The following is a 24,007-nucleotide window of genomic DNA, read 5'->3' as shown; positions in this document are numbered from 1 at the left end:
TTTTATCAGCTACAAGCACCCAGCTTCATATTAGGTATCTCTAGGAGTGAAAATAACCTAATTCTAGAAACAAAGTTCTGACCTGTGTTTGGGCATGTATTCGTTTTGATGAGTGGCATTGATAGCAAGTAGGCACGTATGTAATCTAAAGATACATGTGGCAACAATGAGGGTTTTTAGGTGCTTTTAGAGACTCCAATAAATCAAGGAACCTTGGTGTACTTCATGAGTGCAAGTCCCTAAACACTGGATTTCCGTGTCAGCTGAAGAAATAGTAATCTTTTATGTGACTGATACCTTCCTAGATTCAGGTATCAGACCTTCCTAGATCCAGGTATCAGACCTCAAGTTCTAAACAAGTGTGAAGCTCTACGTAAATGCAAATTCAAGAAGGCTGTAGTTCCTGGCTAAGGGTGATCACGTTAACTTTTTGTATTTCTCTCTCCTGGTGTTTGTGGCTGAGGCAGGCAGAGAAAACCAATGGTAGATCTCAAGCTGAAACTTGCTTCAGATGTCAAGCCTCTTGTATAAAACAACAACTTTCATGTGGTGTAGCATGTCTCAATTCTGGAACAAGTCAATTGCAATACATCCTGTGAAGTATGCCTTGAGCTCCTTCTAGAATACCAATACTGAGCAGCAAGTGTCCAGAAGGCCCAGGCAGTGTCAGGAGTGCTCCAGCTCTGCATCACCCTGAAGCCTGGCTGCAGCTACCTCTTGCCTCAGGTACCTGCTGGATGGGCTGGCAGCAGGGACGGGGGTCAGTTGAGCTCTTGCCAAACAAAGGCAAAATGGGAGCTCTGCTATAGGGAACTCCAGTACTCGGGAAAAATAAAATTAAAAAAACTCAAAACAATACACCAACAGAAAGCGCTTTTCTTGTGTAAAAGAGCAGACTGCATGACTTCTCACTGGACGCGGGACACACGAGACGGTAGCCCCAGCAGCGCAGCATGCCGAGTATCTGTACCTGCCCCCGTACATCCGCCCCGGGGAGACGGGGCAAGAGTGATGTACCGGCCTCCGGCCCCAAGTTCGGTAAGCAGCCCTGCGGCCCTGGCCGGTCCTAGCAGCTTGGCTGACAGGAGTCACTGTGACTCTGGCGCTGAGCAGGGGATAAGAGCACTGTCTGCTGGGCACCAGGGCCGGCCAATGAACTAACGGCTTCCCGCACCTTGCTACAACCCCGCTGATCCGCCATGCAACGCAGAGGCCGCATCGCGCCGGATGGGGCGCTCCTACGGCGCATGCGCCAGAGGGCTCCGCCGAGGGGCGGTGACAGAGCCCGAGGCCCGCCGGTGGACCGTACCACTGTGTAGTGTGGGGGTGGACAAGGAAAGAGCTTTTTCAAAGAATCCGCTCGTGGGGACTTTCCGCAGTCTTCTTTCCTGAATCTGTGTGCGAACAAGCAACAAAGGCAGGGACAAGCAGCCGAATCCTGCAGTCGAACGCGCACTTCCTCTCTGCCTCTTTCTCTCGCTCGACTCCCCCGGCGGCTGCGGATTGGGCGCGCCCCACTTGCTCCCCCTCCCGTTGTCGATGGTCGGGCCCGCTTGCGTTGCCCGTGGCCCGGCGTCGCGAGTTCCCGCTCTCCCGCCGCTGCCTTCGCCCGCCCCCTCCCTCCCTCTGTGCCGGACCGGCGCTCACCTCGGCGTCCCGTTCCCTCCCCCGGCCCCGGCTCGGCGGCCCTATGGCGTACAGTCAGGGCGGCGGCAAGAAGAAAGTCTGCTACTATTATGACGGTGAGCGGGGCCGGCGCGGGAGCGCGCGCGTGTGTGAGAGAGTGGGGGGAGCCCTTCTGAGGGCCGTCCGGGGCGGCCTGTCCCCGTCCCCCGCCATTATGGGCGCCCGATCTCTCCCTCCCTCCGCGGAACGAGCTCCCCGCCCAGCTCCATGGCGGCCCCGGTCGGGGGTCCCCGCCACCTCCACCAGCGCCACCGCACACCCCTCCCGCCATCGGCCTTGCGCACTCGCTCCCCGCCTAAGGGCTGAGCCCCGGTGGCCGCCGGGCGAGAGTGTGAGGGCAGCGAGAGCCGGCGGGGGGTCGGAGCCGGGCGAAGTGCGGGTCGGGGTGCTGCCTGGCCTGCTGCGGAACCCGGTGGTGAATGCTCTTATCTATTGTTTCATCCACAGAGATACACCCCCCCCCACCTCCCCTCCTTCACCCTCTCAAAGAAGAAGAAAAGTTGAGACACTCCCCTCCATCCACCGAGCCCAGAGGCGTTGGAGTCCCTGCTGTCTCTGGCTCCTCCCCTGCAAAAAAAAGTCTAGGCCATGTGTAGCAACGGCACCTGGTGATTTTTTTGCGCTGAGGCCTTCCCCTATCTCTATCTCGCATACATAGATCTGATGTGGGGAGGGGGCAGGAGGACTCTCTGAGTGTGTATGTCCGTCCCCAAAGAACACACATCAGAGTTGAGGTTTGGCTTCCGCGAGCCTCTCTTCTGGAAAAACACGAAAGTTGCATGCGTAGGTGTTTAATAATAGTGAAATTTGAGTTGCTTGCAGGCCTTCTGAGTTTACTCGCTTGTCTGATGGGGACACGATGACTTGTGATCTGCACTGTCAGTCACCTCGAAAGAGTACGTGAAGCTTGCACTTAGTTTCAGATATTTGCAGCAACTTATTTGTGGTTCTCTCTGGCCCCAACAGCAAGAACTTTTTGTTTTCTTCTTGAGTTTGTATTTGATCTTATTTCTTTTTCTTTTCTTTTTTTTTTTTTTTTGTATTGGGAGGGTGAACTCGTTGGTCAGATTAGTTAAGAGATTTGTTTTGTTTTAAATTGCTAACTGTTGTAACAATCCTTTCAGTTGGCATCTGAAACTGGTATTGGTAGTAGCTGGGAAGCAGAGGTTGAGGCTGTTTGGCCATATGCTTCGGTGTTTTCACCATTTTGGAAATGAATGGCTCAGCTCACTAAGATATCAAAGGTGTCTGTTGCTGTAGCAAATCTGCCATTCTTTAGAAATGGCAGATCTTGTGGGGCCTGTCTTGGTTTTTTTTAACCACACTAAAGGAGGCAGAGTACTGGTTGCCGCCCCCTTCTCTTTGTTGCTAGCTCTGGTTCTTTGTTCAGCCTAAAGGGGAAAGGAGGCCCCTGTTAGGGATAATTTTGGTGAGACTGGGATCTTACTTTTCTTAGGGAAGAGAAATCACTCTTTGCCTTATTGAAAGGAAGACTGCAATGATCGTTTAGGAGTTTTCTCTCTGCAAATATTTGCATGATTTTGAGTTTTGGGATTTTTTTATTAGTATGTGCTTTTTTCTCCCCCTTTTTCTTTTTTATTTTTCCCTAGGAAAATCAGGTGTCTACGGTTTACCAGTTATCGATATCTTCAGTTTTTTTGTGATCTCTGGATTTTGGTACTCAGTGCTAGAATTAGACTTCCTTAACAGAAAAAAAAGCTAATCTAGTGAAGAGGAGGGAGAAACTGGAAAAGGAACAACTTTAGAAGTGGCAGGACAATGGCAACTTAAAAGCAGTGTAACTCCTATCTTATTTGAATATGTAGGCTAGATTAAATGCATTTAACAATAATGTAGAGAAAGTAGTGTTGTAGGAGTGGGTTTTTTTGTTTTTTTTTAAATGCTTTCTATGTGACAAAAATTAACAGCCTTGGAATGTTTTTGATGTCTTGTTTTTTGTTGCCAAAGCCAACAGTTATTTTACACTTCTTTTGGAAGTAGAATTATTGGGTAAAATTTTGTATTTAATACCTACGATAACTGTTTGTAATGTTCTTTTTTGATTCATCTGGTGATTCTGAGTATTTTGTAACTGTGTTGTACCAGGAAAGTCTTGAATCAAAGCAAGGGGAAAATTTGAAGCCTTAAGTAGCCCAAAACCAGAAAACACAATGATACTTCAAGCACACAACTGATATGGTGATATATGTCCAAGGATGTTATAACTGAAGTAAATGAGCATTTTTTGTCATAATTGTCCCTCCACATGAACTTTCACTCTGTTTAAAGGTATAAACTAAAAAGTGCTGAAAGTACTAGAAGCACATATGCATCTCTTCTTAGATACAATAAATTGTTACAAGCTTTTTATGAAACTCAGTTTGTCATTTCAAGTTACTTTAGATTAGCCTATCACTTCCCAAGTTTTCTCAGAGTCTATTAACATGAATGTTTTCTGATTATTAGCAGTTTTAATAGCCATCACACTGTATCTAGGAGCAATAAACTTTGCATAGATGAATCTTTGTTGCATTTTCTGCAGTTTATTTGTAATAGCCACATCCAGTTTGCAGAATTCGTGTTACTTGTGATCCTGCATAGATAAGGAATTTTTGTTTAAATTTGAGCCAGGATACTATAGGAAGAAGTGAAAATATACAAAATAAAATAGTCATCTGAAATATTTTCAACTGATGTTTCTAGTCTTAATATAGATATATGGCCATAGCTTAGCAAGGTCTTTTCCTCACACTGCTTAGAATCATGCTAGATATGGAAGGATACTGTATCTTTCATTTTAGCCTCTTACCATGTGTCTTTAGGTTGTTGACACAGTATTGCAGGTAGTTCTGTTCAGGCCCCTTCCAAAACAGGTATGTGTAAAGCTGCCCATAGCAATGAGGACAGGACCCAGAGAGTCTTTCCAACTCAGTACTCCTGTATAACAAAGCACAGCCCTAGAGAATCAGAGAGTAACTAGCATGGTTACAGTTAATAATTGTATTTAGTCCATGCCAGTGCACTAGCAACATTGTTTAGATTGGTGCTTGTGCATAGTTTAATGTGGGTGTTCAAAAGGCGCTACCTTCATTAAAAAAAATTGAGAGGTCTGCATCAGAATGTGGTTGATTCCACCCATAAAGACGAGACTAAACCTGTTTTAATAGAGCAGTATGCTACTATATTCAGAAACTATTTAAGTGTATTAACGTTTCTAATTTAAGTTTATCAGATCTGCACATTTAAGCTTTAACTGAAGAGTTTCACCAGAATTTATGAATGCTTTGTGCAGTGGCTTCCAGATACAGCAGTGATGTCCAGCTCTGCTCAGGGCTCAAAAGTCAGAAATTTACTGATCTTCTGCCATCTGCTTAATTGAACAAACCGATACAGAACCCCCAACCCTTCAGATACTAACGCAGTAATTTTGGGCCTTTTAAAATAGCTGTTTGTTGAACTGATCAGACATAGATTATCTGTTTTACATTCATCTTTATGTGAGTTCACTAGTTTGTATTGCAAAAGTCCATACACACGTAACTACCTTTATTTTTTTAATGTGACTTTCATTGTAGCAGTTCAGTTTCTGCCCTTGATGCAATTCTGAAATACCTCATGATTTCATGGTAACTGCACTTGAAGTAAGCAGAGATATGGTTAGTGTATGTAATTTGTCTCTAGCAAAGTTACAAAGTAATGTGACTTACAAGTTACAAAATATCAAGAAAGATAAATGTCATGTTTCCTCTTCAGGTGACCAGGACTGTTTTGTAATGGGTTAGTTTAAAGGTGCTATTTTTCTATATATCTGTAAGTAACTAGAGAGACTAATGGGGGAATGTAACAACTTTTATTAGCCAGTTGTGTATTTGTCAGACCGACAAAGTTCTATTAGGGCATGTTTTTCTACGTATTAGAATATTTAACGTCTCTAGACCTTGCTGAAGACTCAGGTAGAGAAGTGCTTGTCTAAAACTTAGATTCATTAAAGTAATTGTGGGCTTAATTTTATTTGATAGCTCTCTCTCTCTAGAATTTAGGTAACTCGTTTGAAGTAATTTATTTTGACATATATATTTGAACTCAGAACATGAAAGTGTGTCTGACAATTTTTGAGTGGTTCTTCTGGTTATTTGTACCACGTTTTCCATCACTTGGTGAATTGTGCAGGACACGTTAACATCAAACTGCCACTTGGTTCATCTCTTTAATTATGGACTCAACTTTTCAGGGATTATCTTGTTACTTTTCGATGAGAGCCGTTTAGCTGGCATTTTTACTGGTATAGAATAGTAAATTTTAATCTTTGAAGCCTTGCTGGGAAAGATTGACAACTTTCTGCGTGCGCTACTTTGCATTTTTTCTCTCCATTTCCTCTCTCAGTTTTGTTATTTTCTTTTGCACTTCCTATGTGCGCCCACGCTGGAGAGTGTTGTAAAATATGTTTGTAACACTTCTGTGTGATTTTTTTTTACCTTTATATTAACAAGTTCAGGATCAAGTACTCACACCGTCTTGTCCTTTTGGTCTCACTGTACTGTTTCTCAAATTACGCATACTCTAGTCAGAGTTGGTCTGGCACTAAGTGCAGAACTTTATAGCTCTGTCAGCAAGGGAGGTGTCCCATCCCTACACACACTAGCTCTGGGTACAGCTTGCTTTTCTCCCCAGAGTAACGCTGTGATATATGAAGAAGAAATACACGGGTTTCAGGTCAGTGGATGAAATGTTTGTACCAAGAATGGCATCTTCTCCTTCACTGGGTAAAGGAGAGATCTTTGACACCTTTGCATTCACCACAGGAATATGTCTCCCACATGGATTCTCGTTGTGATGTGATGTTGTCTGGAAATCTAATGAAGAGAGAGGAACCTCTTGCATACCTTTACCTTCCCCACTTGTGCCAACATACACATTGCAACAGTCACTTGCAGAATTTAATGGACTTTTTGTCCATATCTTTGAATTTATTGTTTTAAGGCTAATGCCAAAACCCCTTTTTGTTGTCGATGCTAAGACTTGAAAGATGTTACTGGTATTGCCTGTTGCTAAAGTGTATTGTATTGTTACCTACTGCTAGTCTTTAATACTAAGTTTTAATATGGAAAGGTCAGTATGCTTCTACTAGATATTCACCCACAGAACTTCTATTTGATTAAATAAGCTTACATTAAATTTACCAACTTGACACTTCTTTAAAAAAATTCTCTTTTCTGGTAAAAAATAAAGTTAAAGTTAAAAGATAAGCTTAATTTACTGATTGGGGTTTAAGTGGGCAGTGTAGAAGGTGCTTAATTTTGAATCTATTGATCGGCTTCAGTTGATTCAATTGAAATATATTGAAGGATATTATAAGGGAAAATAACAGCTCTTACATATTACATAAGATAGAAAATAATTAGTTGTCTGCTTCCTTATCCATCAGCATTCTAAATAAAGTATCAGTGGTGACTACATAAGCTGAAGCAGTTAATGAAATGACCTGTTAAAAAAAGTATAAAATACATATGTGTTCATTAAGTCACAGAAGCATTTGGAATGAAGTTTTGTCAAGAGCATCATGTTAGTGGATGTTAGTCACTCATGCCTTAAAACTTTAAAAATTTTAAGCTCTTACTAGTCTGAAGCTTTGTAAATCTGGTGCTTAACAGTAACTTCGTAAAACAAAGTAGGACTAGTAAATGGTGGTTTTTTTCATCTCTAGTCATTAGTTTCAAAGAGCTATGATGGATCTTTCTTAATCACCAATTCTGTTAGGTATTGTTTTGTAAAATGTTTGGAAATGTTTTTACTGGAGGGAAGGAGTGTTGTTATACTCACTGGATACTTTTGCTCTTGACTTACATGTGACCAAAACTGCAGGCTTGCAGTTATCTGCAAGACCCCAGGTATTAGTAATTGACAAGAAGTGCTACTCTCAATATCCAAGTTAGGAGTAGATCCAAATTCTTCCAAATTCTTAATGCTAGAACTTGGCATTCCCATTGTTATGGGATAGCTAAGGGCTAGGTGTTGAGCGATGGTTTTTCTAGATAACTTCATCTCACTTTACATGAGATTGTATCTGTTTTCATAAGTGTCTTTATTCTCCTTGTCACTTTAAAAGCTGAATTTTTGAATGCTTTGAGACTTATACTGTAATGCTTGCTTTTCTTGGTAGTTGATGATCCTACTTCGATCTGACATTTTCCCTTCCTCCTGAGATGAAGCTGATGTTGAAGTGGTGAAACTAAAGCTGTCTTGTAGTTGTCTTCTCTGACTAATAAAAAGTGTAAAATAGCATGACATGGTGAAAATAGTGTTTCTTTCATTCCCAGTGGACAAAGCATAGCATGTTGGAGGATGTTAAAGAAAAGTAAAAATCTCAAGAGGGTAAAGTTCACTAATCCTACCAGGAAATCTGATCAAATAGAAAAGAGATGCTATTGCAAGCAGTTGTTAACGGAATTCTCCATCTGAAAGCCACTGACAACTAGACATACCTTTTGGGCTTGCCCACATTCCCAGAAACATTCAGACTGATAGTTTGGTTTAAAATTGTTTGTGTCCTCAGAATATCTTGTGTTCAAAGTAGAGGTGTGTATATTCTAACAGTATCTGAGCTGGGGGGAAAACTTAATAGCCCATAATAGCAGCCATTATTTTCTTGGAAATGGGTGTCAAATTTTTCATCTTAATCACATGTCTAGTTGCTCTCCAATTTGACAGAGACAGTCTAATCTGGATTACAAGGTTCTTTAGCAGCAGGTATCAGGGGAGTGTTTGTGCATGTGATTGCAGCAATGGATCTGAAGCCAATTTCTGAAATGTAACTGCTAGTGTTAGGAGTTAAGGGCAGGCTGAGGACAGTATCTTGAAATCAGCTCCTGCAAAGTGGTAGGTTTTACTACAGCCTTGTTTGTGCTATTACGTGGTTATATCATCACTAGTTTCTGCTCGCTTTTGAGTTCCACTTCCATTTCTGATTACTTTATTCTTCAGTTATAGACCATTATTCTTTTGATTTGAAACAACATTCTGTAGGCATCTTTCCTTCTCCACTACTGTCTGCTTTAGTAAAAGTATTGGATTTGCCTCCTTTTTGCCCTCTGCTTCTGACATACAACCTTTTATGGACAATTTTCCTCTTGGCCTTTTTGAAGTAGGCGGTAATCCCTTTCTCATTTTTGTTTGTTTCTGGGGTCATATCTGCTTACTTACCTTCTGAGAATTACTCTTTTAAAGCAGCAATGAACAGTTGTTTTGTGATATGAATAACCATTCTCTTGTGTAATCTTAACAGGTGATATCGGAAACTATTACTATGGACAAGGGCATCCAATGAAACCTCATAGGATCCGAATGACCCACAACCTGCTGCTGAATTATGGCTTATACAGAAAAATGGAAATTTATGTGAGTATAAGAAATAGAATGTCCACTGAAGTTATTTTAAAATAACTTCAAATATTCAAATATTTTATGACTGATGAGGACAGCAGGTTGTTATCCATGTCCAGAAGAAGTGAGGTAGAACTCCAGTAAAGAATTTTTACCACTATTTTTATATTTGAGGGTGAGTGGGGTGTTAGGGGGACCTACATTGGTGGAACTGCACAAAGACTTAATTGACTTGTATGCTAACAATGGAGTAGCCCTTGTTTTATGTAAAACAGCACTACTATCAGTTAACTGTTCTCCCTTCAAACTAGATTTCTTTCAAGTTGTTTTAGCAAATTGTTAGCTGATTTTTGCAGAGCACTCTGATTATTTCTGTAACTTGTTTTTGTTATCAGCGACCTCACAAAGCTACTGCTGAGGAAATGACCAAGTACCATAGTGATGAATACATCAAATTTCTCCGATCAATAAGGCCTGACAATATGTCTGAGTACAGCAAGCAAATGCAGAGATGTAAGTGTTAACATTAGACTAAATCTATGCACACATGCTTTGATGGTTAGCATTTTTTAAAGCTAAATGTTCATGAATACTAGAGAGATGAACATGGCTTAGTGGTGTGGGCCAGTTAGAGAAATACTGTAACAAGAGAAACGTGTCCATGCCTTGAGCTACACTAATTTTGGGACTTTTCTATGAAGAGCAACTCTCTTTGCAAAAATGTTCTTTAAGCTTATGGACAGATTTTTGCCTCTCCTTTCACAAGTGTATTCTAGGTTTGCAAAGGTGTCTTAAAATCTGTTCCATTATTTTCCAGAAAGATTCTGCGTTAGCTTTTAGAAGAGTAGAGAAGTAAGAATCAGTGTGTGAAATGTGTGTAGTCAAGAAAACAAGTTACTCCTTCCTTTTGGAAGGAGGTTGTAAAAATTGTGCATTATTGATCACTGGTTCTGTCAATTTATTTCTTTAATTATAGGAATAGTCAGGAATGCCATTTCACAGGTTTTATGTAAATTTGAAAGGTAGTATTGTAACCTCTTTTTGGTGCCTTATTTTCAACAAATTATTTTTCCAAGTAGTTGGGCACTTCTTAGCGTGACTTATGTTAATCAGCACTTCTTCAAAAATCTAAAAATGATCTAACTTCTTGTTAATGAGGAGACAAAGCTTCCCCTAGAAACTGAAAAAGAAAAAAATAGAGTCATCATAGATTACAAAGACTTTACATTGGTTTTGGTGTTTAAAATTGAGCCTGAAAAAAATGAGATGGGGGCAGAGGACTAGCTAAAATGCTGAATGAACTATGCATTGCTTCTCTTAAGTGTTATCCATGCATATAGCAATGCTGTTGGAATTATGTTTTTGAAAGCTCATATATTTCTCCACAGTTAATGTTGGAGAAGATTGTCCTGTATTTGATGGCCTCTTTGAGTTTTGTCAGCTATCAACTGGAGGCTCTGTTGGTAAGTATAAGTTGTTTACCACCTATTTTGTAGCTTTGTTACATTTACATCAGCAACTTAAAACTTTAGTATTATATTTAAAACTGAAGCAAATGTAAGTTTTTGAAGATTTTTAATACAGAAAATTGCATATCAGTTAGTTCATAAATCCTATATTTGACAGTCTGTATCTCAGTATTGGTAAGAGATCAGATCCAGGATCAATTTATTTAAAAAATAAGATACTATTTCATGTAACAGATTTAAAGGCCTTCTGAAGTTTCTGACTGCATTTCATTCCACTTCTTGTTTACAGCTGGGGCGGTAAAATTGAACAGACAACAGACAGATATGGCTGTTAATTGGGCTGGAGGACTTCACCATGCCAAGAAATCGGAGGCATCTGGTTTCTGTTACGTCAATGATATTGTGCTTGCCATCCTTGAGTTGCTGAAGTAAGTTTACAATGGGGACAAAATAGAATTAACATGAAGTGTCAAAATCAAGTATTTAAATGTTTTAAGGTATTAATTGTAAATTATTATTTCATTCAGTTTTCATAGCCTTTTTTCAGTGTGTGCAGTTTTGATTAAGAAAACTCTTAAGCTCTGCCTGGTTTGGCTTCAGCAAGAAGTTTAATCTAAAATACAGGCAAGCTGAAAAGGTAATTTGTAGGATATAGATTTAAAACAGGTATTTAGGAGCATTTATTTACACAGAGGACAATTTCTGGAACTTGCTTGTAAAGGAGGCTGAAGGAAGCAGGCAGCAACAACAGATTTTTTTAAAAAGGAGATTAGACATAGTCTCAGACGAGGTGTGTAAATGGATATTAAAGATCCAAGCAACAATGCAGCACCCTGTAAAATGTCTTATACTGTAATTCTAGATGATGGGGAAGTACTAGGGCATCAGACTTCAGAAAATGGGCAGGCTTACATGCTTTCTGTAAATGTTAATCTCCTATCCTTACACACGACAGAAGAGTGAGCTAGATGTTATCATTACCCTGACTCTGTAGAGCAGTTGTTACACTCACAATCATACACACATTTGGTATCTCAATATGCCTCCTTGTTTCCTATAATTTGAGTTGTTACTAAACCAAACAAGAATATTCAGGGAAGATCATGTACTGAGCTTTCTTGGGTTGTTACATGAATTAATGTGGCTGTTTTGAATAAATAATGAAATAACAACTGTGCTGCTGTTACCACAAAATAAAAAAATGAGAGGAGTAATGAAAAAGTGATCATATAATTAACTTCAAGCACTAATGCTTCACTCAAGTGTCAGATCCTCAATGTTACTTGTACTGCTTTAGAGGACTGTAGGCCTTCTAATAACAAATAAATCTAATTTTTTACAAAAAAAAAATATGCTAGCTATTTGACTCTTGTGAATGAAGCAACTGAGTCTGTTAGTGAGGTGGGGGAGAAACTGCTGTAATCTGGAAGTCTTTTTTTTAAAGATGGAAAAAGTTTCTAAAGACACTAACAAATAGTTAACATAATAATTAAGATACTAATTTTAATGTACAGCATGTATTCAGGATCTGTCTCTGCAGTCTAAGAAAAGAGGTGTGGTTTTCTGTAGTCCAGTCTTGAATTTTTTATCTTAGTGTGCATGCAAAGGAATTTTCCAAATAGTAATGGGCTATGTAACCACAGGAAACAGTCCCATTCAGTGTCTTGTTAAAGAAAAAAAATCTTAGCCCACATGACGTTACGGCAGCTCAGACTCATGTTCTATAGTACCATGCAAAGCATGATGAAAATGCATCTTCTGATTGTTGATAGACTTTTGTTCTTTACTGAACATAGAATTTAAGGGATTCTTACTGTTGTTTTGAATGCTCTGAGGCTTCATAGAAATTGTTTCTTTATCCATTTCAAATAAGCTGATCTAAAATTTGCAATATTTAAGGAAATACAAAGCAGCAGTGTGATAATTTCATGCTAACAATAAGTGTGCTTGTTTTAACAAGTTGAAGAGCAGGAGAAGAAAAGTAAATTTTAAATAAGTATTTCAATTTCTTTTTTTGGGGCCTGTGGAACATGGATGCTTCCTGCTCCTGGCACAATGCTATTCAAAGAAGTGTTTTAGTGCAGACTGGTTTGGTAACTGTTTAGATGGCAGAAAGAAATGCTGTGGGAAAGGGGCAAATTCATTAGATTCAAACAACAAAGTGGTGTGCACAGAAACACAGTGAGAAAACCTGAGGTAAATGCTAAAAGCATGACAAACCTAAATTATTTCTTTTGCGTTCATTACTATCCAGACTACATTGAGAATTCTAAGAGCATATAGTCACTTGAACAAAAAAAATCATTAAAACAATCTGGATTTTAGTATTTGATTGAGGTTTTCTGTTAAGTTTTGCCTATTGAATATCAATATATTATGACTAGAACAGATAACAGTTTTTCATACATTATTTTCTTTCTAGGTATCACCAAAGAGTGTTGTATATTGATATTGATATCCATCATGGTGATGGTGTTGAAGAAGCATTTTATACCACAGATCGTGTCATGACAGTATCATTCCATAAGTATGGTGAATATTTTCCAGGCACAGGGGACCTTAGGGTAAGGTTGAACATGAAGTTTCATTAAATGATAAATTTGCTCTTTTTCTTTTCTTTGTAAATGCTGGTGTAGTATTAGGTTACAATAACTATGTCTAGTAATATTGTTCAGCAGTAATCTTCCCAAAAATATATTAGTGCCTTAATTCTACACCAAGTCAACACCTTCACTTCTGCATTAATGATCTGAAACTTTAGTGCAAATATATAATTAGTTTAGATCACTCAGATTTTGGAAAATGTCTCTAGGAAGACAGTGTGGTATACTTACAGTTGTTACCTGTACATTTCACTTCTGCACACACAGTCAAATGTAGCTGCTTGGAGATCCCATGGGTTCAAAACTTATTTCAGATCTTGGAATAACTTCCTGGCAGAGCTTTAGTAGTCACAAAATTGTAGTTGCAACTTGAATTACTGTGTTCTGTTTGCTCAGTAATACAGATGGAATATTTCTTATGTCATAAAGTGTTGAATTGTCATGATGTGCACTGCTGAAACACATTAACATGACCCACAGACAATTGTGTACTGAGCCTTAAAGCTAGCTTGAAAGAAGGAGCATTGGTCTGTGAAAAATACCATTTAATCTGTTGCAGAATCCCTGGCAAAGCCGAGCACAGAAAAGTTAGTCATTCCTTATTTTAGACTGTGTCCATTAGAACAGGAAATTGTTCCACTTCACAACTTGAAAGAGTATCTAAAGTATTAGAATTAATATATTCCTTCAAGTTCTTCCATTAAACCTCTTTTTGTCAGAGGTTCTGCCAGTCTAAGTCGCTCCTCTGGTATTAGCAACTTTGTACATTAGTTTGTATGTGCAATTAGTAATTTTTAAAAAAAAAAATCTGTAAACACTTCTAAAACATTGATATGCAGCATAGGGAAAGAATTCACTGCTTCCCTACTATCTTTAAACTGATTGAAGAGTTGCAGTTATTCGTGTTTCTGCTAATATTCTCGAAATGTGTGCTCTCCCCTGTGTGCTGCTGATACTCAGCAGACAGAGGAGTAAATGAAACCTGAGCTTTAAATCAGTGGGGTGCAAAGCATTCATTTCAGTGTGCTTGTTGGAGCTCAATGTTATTGTAGTTATTAGATTCTGTTGAAATATATTCTAAATGTGAATTGGGTAGAAATCAGATTAAGCATTGTTTTTACCCATGTGATTTAACACGACTGGCCACAAGGTGGTAGTGGTGCTTCAAACAAAAAGCAGCTCAGCCCAGGATGTTTGTCCTGACAAGCTGATGTTGCTGAATTTGGCTAGAGTTTTTTTTTTTTTTTGAAGGATTACATATCTTGGCTTTTTAGAAACAGCATTTCCCGTTGACAGAGAATTTTATGGACTCTTCACCTCACCACACCCAGGATAAAGAACTTAACACAATTGAAATAAATAGAATATTGTATTTTACAGGGATTTTTTGTTTTTTTAGCAGCAGCAATGACAAACAGTACCTCAGGCATGGTAACTTTTATTCTGTTCTGCTCACTAGTATTTTGAAATGAGCATTGTCTGCATACAGATTTCTGGGTTTATTGCAATTATTATGTCCCTATAGGGAAAAAAAACACCACCACACCAACAAACAGTAGCTTTGTCCTATCTTCAGAGCTTGCAAAGTTAATTGAACTAAAGGGACAACTATGTCTTTGAAAAGCCAGTGTTCTTTCAGGAGGACAGGGTTGTGCTGCTTGCTTCTGCTCAACTTGATCTGATGATGCTGGTTATTCACATCACCTTCAACAGCCAAATCCGATCTTTGTTTTTGTCAGTGGGTTCCATTCAAGTTTGTTTCTGTAGTTCTTTAGTTCATTGATCTAGTTTGCTGATCAGATTATGCTTACGTGGTGCAGGAACAAGTCATGCATCAGTTGATGATTTTGTGACTGCAGCTCCATTGATGTAGCTGAAACTGAGAGATTATCTATTTCAGCTGCATTCATCTATTTTCTATTGAAGGTAGTGTGCAGTCTGAATTTCCAGTGTCCTTAAGTTACTTGATGTGTTACACATCTTAGATGATAGATAGATCAGTTGAGACTATAGTGGTACAAAGAGTCCCAGGTTCTGTGAGGAAATTTGACAAATGGGCAACTATCAGAATATTGTATTGTTTCTTTAGTGTTCATAACCAATGCAAGTATCAGTTGCAAAACATCCACATTTGTTGAGTAGCACAGGCTAGATAGCAATTATCCTGTTTAATGTGAAATTACCTGAACATTAGGCTTTGCTATGTCTTGGAATGCAAACGATCAAACTATTTTTTTTTTTAATCTGGAAAACAAGGCATTATGACCTCAGAAAAGTCCCTGTCTGAAAGCCTAAGTGATTCACTTCAGGAGATTCTTGGATAACTGTTGTATTCCAGATCAGCTAGAGTTAAATTCCACGGGGGTCTTCTAACCTCCACCCACTTCTCTCCCCCCAGAAAACAGTTACTGGAAGTGACATTACTGTTGCATTCACTACTAAGGAGACTTTGTTCAGGAAGCTGGAAAACTTTGTGAAACTTTCAATAGCTAGTGTGGGCCATCCTACTGGTGACTTATCAGTTTTTCAAGGGTGTAGGAGCTGAAGTGTGGTCTTTTTGCAGAACCACTGTTTGATAATAGTTTACAGCCAAATTGAACAAGTTGCATTTTGCTGTCTTCCCCATTGCACCTTTGTTAGTGGCAGAGAACTCTGAACCGGATCAGTTTCTATCTGTCTTGGTGATGATGTAAAGGGAAGAAATAAGAAAGTGTGTCAAGCAGAAATCTTTAGGTTTTAAGCTGATGATCAAAATAGCAGTGGATGGATTCAGGGTTTGCTCACTCAATTTTTAGTTTCTAATTTTTTTATTTAAAAAGCATTTTTAATGCATATGTTGTCTTGGAAAGATGGTAGGATAGACTACTACAGTTCCTGTGTTGTCACCTGATGGAACTGAGAATAATCTGCAAATTAGTTTTTTTGTTTAAAAGTCTCAGTTTCTTCAGAGACACCTGTAAGTGGCCTCTGCTTGATTTTCTTCTCTTTCTTTTGCTGCAGCTAGTTCTTCATCCTATATTTGGAGCAAAGAATATAGTTTAAAAAACATTGGGTCCAGATCCTCTATGCAGCACTGAAAACATATCTGTCGTCTTGGTTTTCTTGCTTGTTTTTTCTTCACTGTTTTTGCTGGACTAAACTTATCAGTTGTCTTTTTGTCTTAAATATTTAATTAAATCATATATACTTACTGCAAATTTGGTGTCTTGGTGTACAACTCCTACACTTGAAGATTTTATGGGAGAATGGGGATCAAGTAAGGTACTTGACCTCTTTTTCCTCATAGGCACAAATAATGGTACAAAATAGCTTAGCAGACCTGTGTAGACCTTTTTTCCAGGATACCAGCATGTGTTTATAACAAAAAAATTGTCACCTTTGCTTACAGGACATTGGTGCTGGAAAAGGCAAATACTATGCTGTTAATTTTCCAATGAGGGATGGTATAGATGATGAATCATATGGACAGATATTCAAACCAGTGAGTACTTTTTTTCTTTTTAAGCTCTTTGGAAATATATTAATGTCATCTTGTGGATTTATTTTCATCATATGAATTAACGACTTGTTGTTTTATAATGATTATAGATTATATCTAAAGTAATGGAGATGTACCAGCCCAGTGCTGTGGTATTACAGTGTGGAGCAGATTCACTGTCTGGCGACAGGCTGGGATGCTTTAATCTTACTGTTAAAGGTAAGCAGAAAAGTGTGTGTGTGTTGTCTATAACTTTTTATTTAATAGAAACCTTTACCCTTCATACTATTTTTCAAGACACTTGCATGATGAAGACTGGAGTCACAAAGATTTTGTTCATTAGTATGATTAATCCTTTCTTTCTTTGCTATACAGGGATGGTCAAAAGAAACACAGAAATTGCCTCTTTCTTTCTGTCCATCTAAAAAAGTTAAGAAGCCTGGTTTTCCATGTTCCTCCTAGCCACTCAAGTGATTTTCTTTCTTCTATGCACAGGCTTTCTGTAGCTTTAAAGCAACATTCTGGAATTGCAGGATCATCATACTACAACACTTACTGTGATGGGCAAATAATAAAACTAGTGGTTCACTTAGTAGGACTACAGATACTAAACGTCAGACACCTTCTTGGGCATAAAATAGGTATCACTGAAACGAGAATACTCACTGCATTGTTAAATTTATAGTGATGTTTGTTATACAGAGCCTAATATTAACATTCATTTGTATTAACTTATATAGAATTATTTTATTTTAGTATTACTTACATTTCTACCTGAAAGCATCATTCTCAAAGTTGGTATGAGATATTAGTTTAGCAAACTACATAAATGTTAAGTTTTAATTTGTTTTTATTTATTATTATTTAAGTGATAAAATATTAAATATATGTTGCACCTTCATTAAACTTTGAATCCAGCCTATTTGACTCATTAGTTTTCTTATTTTTGTGCTTTCTTAGTGAGACAATTACAACTTCTTTAGGCAACAAAATACAGTATAGTATCTGTTGGGTCTGCAGTGTTTCAGGGTTCTTTTCTTGATTTGCACCAGGTGGCAAAGCTACTTCAGTTGCCCATACAGCTCAGATTTTTTTCCATCTTACATATCTTGGAAGCCAAGAGAGCTGCTGCCTCCTGCAGATGCCTTTCAATATGCTGTATCTCCCTGGAGTGTGTACTGTCTTGGCACCAGTTCGCTCTGTAAGCAAGACTTAGCAACCTCTACTACAGGTTCAAATTTAGAAGTAGAAAGGACCAAGTACTGATTTGATGTTTTCTCTCCTTCCCCCATTGCATTTGTTTGAGAAATTGTCCCTAGATTTGTCACTGTATTGACCTCAGTTGTGAAAAGGAAAAACACTTATCATTCCAAGAGCATTTCAGATCAGCAGCGATAGAGCATCATGCAAAGTCTGAAGACTGGGATGTATAATGTTCAGTGTATTTCCTACTTTTCTTATCTGTAGATTTTGACTTCATGTGAGATTGTGCTTAGATCTAGGGGAAGACAGTTCTATTTTACTTGAATCAATTCACTTCTTTCTTGTGTGACTGCACACATCTGATTAAATAGATCATTGTATATTTTTCTGTTCTAATGGATATTTTGAGTATATCATCAACTCTTTCTGTATTTGACAGGTCATGCTAAATGTGTGGAAGTTGTAAAGACTTTCAACTTGCCATTGCTGATGTTAGGAGGAGGAGGATACACGATTCGTAATGTTGCTCGATGCTGGACCTATGAAACTGCTGTTGCCTTAGATTGTGAAATTCCTAATGGTAAATACTAATATCAAAATTAATATTATACTAAGAAATAATCATGGGAGAATTTAAGTGAACAGATAGCAAGTACTTCTATAGCTAATTGTAGTGTCACAATTTGGAACAAACTATGTGGAAAGTTATTGTTAAGATTTATCCAATTTTCATTAGCTTATGCACTAAATAAATGTAAGGTTGGGGGCTTTTTTATACCTCAGCAAAAGCTTTAAATTATTGGATCATTTTTTGAAAATTCAAAGCATGTAAACCATACAGAACCATACTGGTAATTATTTTTTATATGAAGGCCATCAGTATATAGTATGAATATAGAATATATACTGCATTTTGACTGTAGCAGCATAGTCTTGGGCAAATTAGGCACCATGGATATAACATTCATAAGAAATGAGTACACAAGTCTTCATTTTGTGTAACAAAACATAACTGTTTGTTCACTGTATCAATGACTTACAGTGCTGTGAAAGCATAGTGATTTCCACTCTTCCATTTACTTGCTTTTGACTATACAAGCTATCTTAAAAAAATAAAAATCAAAAAAGCCATAGTAGAGTTCTTTCCAATAGTTAAATAGTGAATTTTTTTCTGAGGAAGATCCCCAAAGATCCTGTACTCCCTTTACTTCTGGACAACTATGTTTCTGGACATTTTTTTGGAACATGTTTTTATAACATTGACATCTAGACTGATTTATTGCTGTCACTGTCAGTTTTCATGTTGGGCTGCAACTTGTGCTGATAGCCTTTTGCTATTCACGTATCTCTTGCTGGATTCCTAGTATCTCTGTCAGAATTCAGTGGAATGCTGCTGTCAGTGAGAAAAGAACATTTAGATAGTTCCTTTCAAGATCTATATTTTCCATCTGCCAAGTCAATATATATTCTTTGTCATCCAAAGCTTTTGAAGAGACAGTAGTATTTTTTTACCTTGAGACTTCCTCCATTAGCATGTCCCATTCAGTGCATATATATGAAACTTTTGGATTTTTTTTTTTAACATTCTTCAACTCTGTGAGTCCCTATCGTCTTTAATCTATTCTGAGAAATAACGGTGCATTTCTAACTGTTGCAATAGCAACTTGATCTTCCTGTCTTCTTTCTATGCACCTAACAAGATTGCTTATCCTGTCATAATCATAAATGAAGAGATAAGATGAAAGGTTCAATTAGAAGTGGATGTCAGTGTCTTATTTCTTAAGAGTTTGGTTTTTTAATTTCTATTACTGTATAGAGTCATATTCAATATAAAATACTACCATTGTCCTGAATACAAAGGTCCTTTCCAACCCTACTATTCTATGATTCTTTTTGGTGATTAGGTGTTCCACTCAGGAGATCATAATCTGTGAAAATATTAAAAAAATGAGAGGATCACAGAATGGTAGGAATTGGAAGGGATCTCTAGAGATCATCTGATCCAAACCCCATCTAAAGTAGGTCCACGTAGATCAGTGAGGCCCCATCTGTCTGTTTTCCCCTGTCCTGTGCGACCTGAAACACCATTGTACAGTGCTTACCGTGGATGTTGAACTAACTGATCTTCAAATCTAAGTTTTACTGTAGGAGTGTTTTGAATAGCTTACTTAAGCCTTTCTAATTGGACTTACTTTGAAAACAACTGTAAGAAGTCATTTTAATTGACATTTTGTTTTCTGCAGAGGTAGCATTATTAATTATTTTATCAAATTTGTTACTTATGTCATTGCAATGTATGTTTACATGATTACAGTAGAACTTACTCTTTGTATTTTGCCAACAAATTGAAATTCATCTATTGAATGATCTAGAGGAAAAGACTGAACAGTTCAGACAGTGCTTAAGTATTGCTTACATGATTACTTTGTTTTTTATAATTCTCAACTAAAATCCTGTCAAAACTACTGTTGTATTTAAAATGTTTATAATCTTTTGGAGTCACAAAATTGTCTTCTGTATTTTTGATTATAGAGTTGCCATACAATGACTACTTTGAGTATTTTGGACCAGATTTCAAGCTTCATATTAGTCCTTCAAATATGACTAATCAGAATACACCAGAATATATGGAGAAGATCAAGTAAGTAGTGGTAACATAATCTGTCAAGCAGGTCATATGTATTACATTTCTCCAGGAGTTTAATTGTTAGGCTGTTTTGAAAACTGTGTACCTTTCTCTGTTACACACTGAAACAAAGTACTGAAAAGATTTGATGTATTTTTCATTTCTATTGGAAAAGAGACTTTTTAGAAGTCTGTTCCTGTAACAGTATATATGCTTATGGAGTCCTATGACTATAAATATGAAAATTCAAGACCCAGCTTGGATTTTTACTTTTTCCACCAACCATAGAGATGACTGTTTTACTTGGCTTCCCATTCTAATTTTGTAGAAAGTTTATCCCACCAGGAAAGAAGCTGGTATGCTGTGATGACTAGGATTTCCAATTCTCAGTTCCATGTCTAAGCATGAACCAAGACTGTCATTCTTTGTAGCTGTCAGCTGTAAAAATAAAAAGTCACGCAGTCACTCAGACATCTAAAACTGTGGAAAGATAGCGATACGTGTGCAGGCAGCTGAGTGACAGTGGCTTGACAAATCCACAAGATTTGAGAAGTGCTCATTGCCAAGCTATAGCGGGTATGTATTTTTAGACTGTGCCAGTTCTGATGCTTAGTTTATTCCCCCTCAGGACCTGAAGTTTTGATTGTAAACAAATATTTTACTTCAGCGATGGAGTAATGAATACGTACAATCAATTCTGTACTCAACTGCTAAGACATAATTGGTTAACCTCAAGTACTTTTTGCTTACTGCGGCTTGTCCTCGTTCTGGGTTTAAAAGGATAAACCCTCTCTTCTGTCCAAAGTTTACAGTCTGTTGACGGTGCACAGGAATTCTTTTGGTTACTAAAAATAGCTGAATAAAGATGCAAAGCTAGCTATGTAAGTTTGCCAGTACCCCTATAACCTGTAAACTTGTTAAACTGCGGTTAAATTACTAATTTTTTGAAGTGGTTGGTATATGGACTGTGGTGTTCATAATATAAATGTCACAATATATCAAAAGTGATTTATTTATTTTTTTTTTAATAACATGAAAGTGGGGGAAAAGCCCCACCTGTTTTTCATTGATGTAATTTACAAAATTTATCAGTAGTGATACAGCGCTTCAACTGGTGATTTGCCAGACTGCTTGCTGTACATTGCGTATCTGTGAACTTTCATGGTGTGAGTAGGTTGCAAAGCTTGCTTGCCACTTAACACATCCTTGGGCACAGATTGTATGTTGCCATTGACAGAGTTGCAGTCTCACGTCCTCATTCTAGCATCCACAAGCAGAGTGATGGCCCATCGTTTCAGAGACTCTTCTTACTTCAGTTAGATTTATGTTTTCCCCAAGACCTCTCTTTAGGAGACTCCCTAGATTGGCAAAACTGCTTTGCCAGGTCATGTGGTTAGAAAAGAAGTAAAGACAGTAATGATTATAAAAAAGCACTAGTTGCCATTTAGTTCTTCACATTGTGCAGAAGCATACCAAGACACTTGTTACAAATGCTGATATCTGACGCTTGCCAAACCTTTCTCTCTACTTGGACTCCTTTGGAATGATAGTTTTGAGCGCAGTATTCTTCCTTCCTTTTTACTGCACATGGTGCTTTGGAGCATGAGGTTATATCCAGTCGCTTAGACGAGAACGTCTCTGTTCTCTCTGAAACAGTCAATAAGGAATCTTATCCAGATGGATCACGCTTGACCCTGACATCATTGCTGCACGTGGCTGGGAAGTCTTAGTGCCTTAACTAGAGGATAGCTAATTATCCAGCTTGATACTCTAGATTATTATAAACAGAGTAGTACTGTCATTCAGTTCAGCCCAAGTGGACAGTACTCATGGGGAACTGAAGACTGAAGTTGGTTGAAAGAAGTTATTTAAAATGTTCAAAGAAAAGGGCGGTCAAGCACACTATGGGTACTAATGATGTGTTAGGGACGGAAAACTTTCTGAACATGGCATGCCTTTTTTTTTTTTAATTAAACGATGACTATAAAGCAAAGCAGGTTAATTTAGAATGCAGAGTTTTCAGGATTGAACAAAATCCAAGGAGATGCTGCTTCTGTGTAGCAATAACTTTCTGTTATTGTCTCTCGCTTACTTGTAGGCAGCGCTTATTTGAAAACTTGCGCATGTTACCTCATGCCCCTGGTGTACAGATGCAGGCCATTCCTGAGGATGCCGTTCATGAAGACAGCGGAGATGAAGATGGAGAAGATCCAGACAAACGCATTTCTAGTAAGAAATATCTTTTCATGACAGAGCATGTCTAAGTAGATTCTCTTCCGATTTAATCGTTCAGAACCTTAGTCCTAGTAGTGTGGTATTGGAAACCTGGCGATTTTGTTTCCTGAGTAAAAAAAAATTTTGCCGGTGGTCTGCCAGTTTTGCTATTCTCAAGGGTGCTATCCGTGCACAAACCTGAACCTGTTAAAGGGGTCTAAAGAGGTGCTGGAGGAATGTGAGCTTTTGCATCCGATGAAACAGTCGGGATGTTTCAAATAAAAAGCAGATATTTGACAAGTCTCAAATTATTTTGAACTAAAAGTATACAGGACTTGGCTTCTGTCTTTCCCTATTCACAAAAAAATGGAGCATTCCCCATTGCATGAAGTGAGATACTGTGTTTTTAAAAACATATTTTATTTGCCTTCTGTGCTGTGAGGGAGATTTTCTGTACTTGCATTGTCTTTGTATGGACAAAGAGATGTTCTTCAACTATAGCCAATAATTCTCTGCTACATTTAACATTTTTTGATGGTGATGGGAATAATTCTGCAACCTTTTCCTGGTGCACTGTCCATTTTTTCAACTCTTAAAGCCTTAATGTTTTCTGCTGTGATTTAGTTTTCAGTATTTCAAATTAATTTGGTATGTGTTAAAATACTCCCACCCTCCCTCTGTGTCTCTGCAAAGCTATTTTCAGAAATCATTGTGAGATTCACAGAGTATCTTCAAAGAAAGTATTTTTATCCATGATTTAGTTCATCAACATTAAATTATGACAGTGTATTATTACTTAATTTGATAGTTCTTTTTTGTTAGGCCTTTTGTAGTTGTATTTAATGTTCAATTAATTTCCTAACTCTGACTCCTAGTTCGAGCATCTGATAAGCGCATTGCCTGTGATGAAGAATTTTCAGATTCTGAAGATGAAGGGGAAGGTGGACGACGGAATGTTGCAGATCATAAGAAAGGAGCAAAGAAAGCCAGGATAGAGGAAGACAAAAAAGAGACAGAGGACAAAAAAGCAGGTAGGATTCTTGTGTGATTTCACCCTGTATTTTAGAACTGCCAATGTCAGTTCTACCAGGAGAAATAGATGTTTTCTGTTAGCAGTTAATTAGTTGTCGAGATGATCTATTTTTTTCCGTCATATTTAAAGCATCTATTTCAAATTAATCAGTTTCAAGATGCAGCTATTCACACTAGAAATAGTGTTTTCAGGCAAGAGTCATTGTTGCATCCCCACAAACTTGAAATCTTAGAGCCAGGGATTTGTATAGCTTCATGAAAATAGAGGTTAGAAAGTTCTTGCTTTAAATATGTTATGCAAAATGTTTGTTCTCAT

General features: G+C 38.0%; 1 protein-coding gene across 1 annotated transcript in view; it reads left to right on the top strand.

The window, feature by feature from the left end:
- The first annotated feature begins 1,543 nt into the window (after window positions 1-1,543).
- Window positions 1,544-24,007, top strand: part of HDAC2 (histone deacetylase 2) — a 23,807-nt gene continuing 1,343 nt past the window's right edge. Inside the window, exons 1-12 of the mRNA XM_061990545.1 lie at window positions 1,544-1,742; window positions 8,969-9,081; window positions 9,462-9,579; window positions 10,455-10,529; window positions 10,825-10,963; window positions 12,958-13,099; window positions 16,527-16,619; window positions 16,727-16,835; window positions 18,259-18,399; window positions 20,352-20,460; window positions 22,544-22,674; window positions 23,535-23,690. Coding sequence (XP_061846529.1) covers window positions 1,691-1,742; window positions 8,969-9,081; window positions 9,462-9,579; window positions 10,455-10,529; window positions 10,825-10,963; window positions 12,958-13,099; window positions 16,527-16,619; window positions 16,727-16,835; window positions 18,259-18,399; window positions 20,352-20,460; window positions 22,544-22,674; window positions 23,535-23,690 — 1,378 coding nt within the window. The 5' untranslated portion in view covers window positions 1,544-1,690. The remainder of the gene's footprint in view (window positions 1,743-8,968; window positions 9,082-9,461; window positions 9,580-10,454; window positions 10,530-10,824; window positions 10,964-12,957; window positions 13,100-16,526; window positions 16,620-16,726; window positions 16,836-18,258; window positions 18,400-20,351; window positions 20,461-22,543; window positions 22,675-23,534; window positions 23,691-24,007) is intronic.

The sequence above is a fragment of the Colius striatus genome, chromosome 2, assembly GCF_028858725.1.
Source record: "Colius striatus isolate bColStr4 chromosome 2, bColStr4.1.hap1, whole genome shotgun sequence".
Classification (NCBI taxonomy): domain Eukaryota; kingdom Metazoa; phylum Chordata; class Aves; order Coliiformes; family Coliidae; genus Colius; species Colius striatus.
The sequence above is the reverse complement of the archived record's forward strand: the minus strand, read 5'-3'. Positions and strand labels throughout refer to the sequence as shown.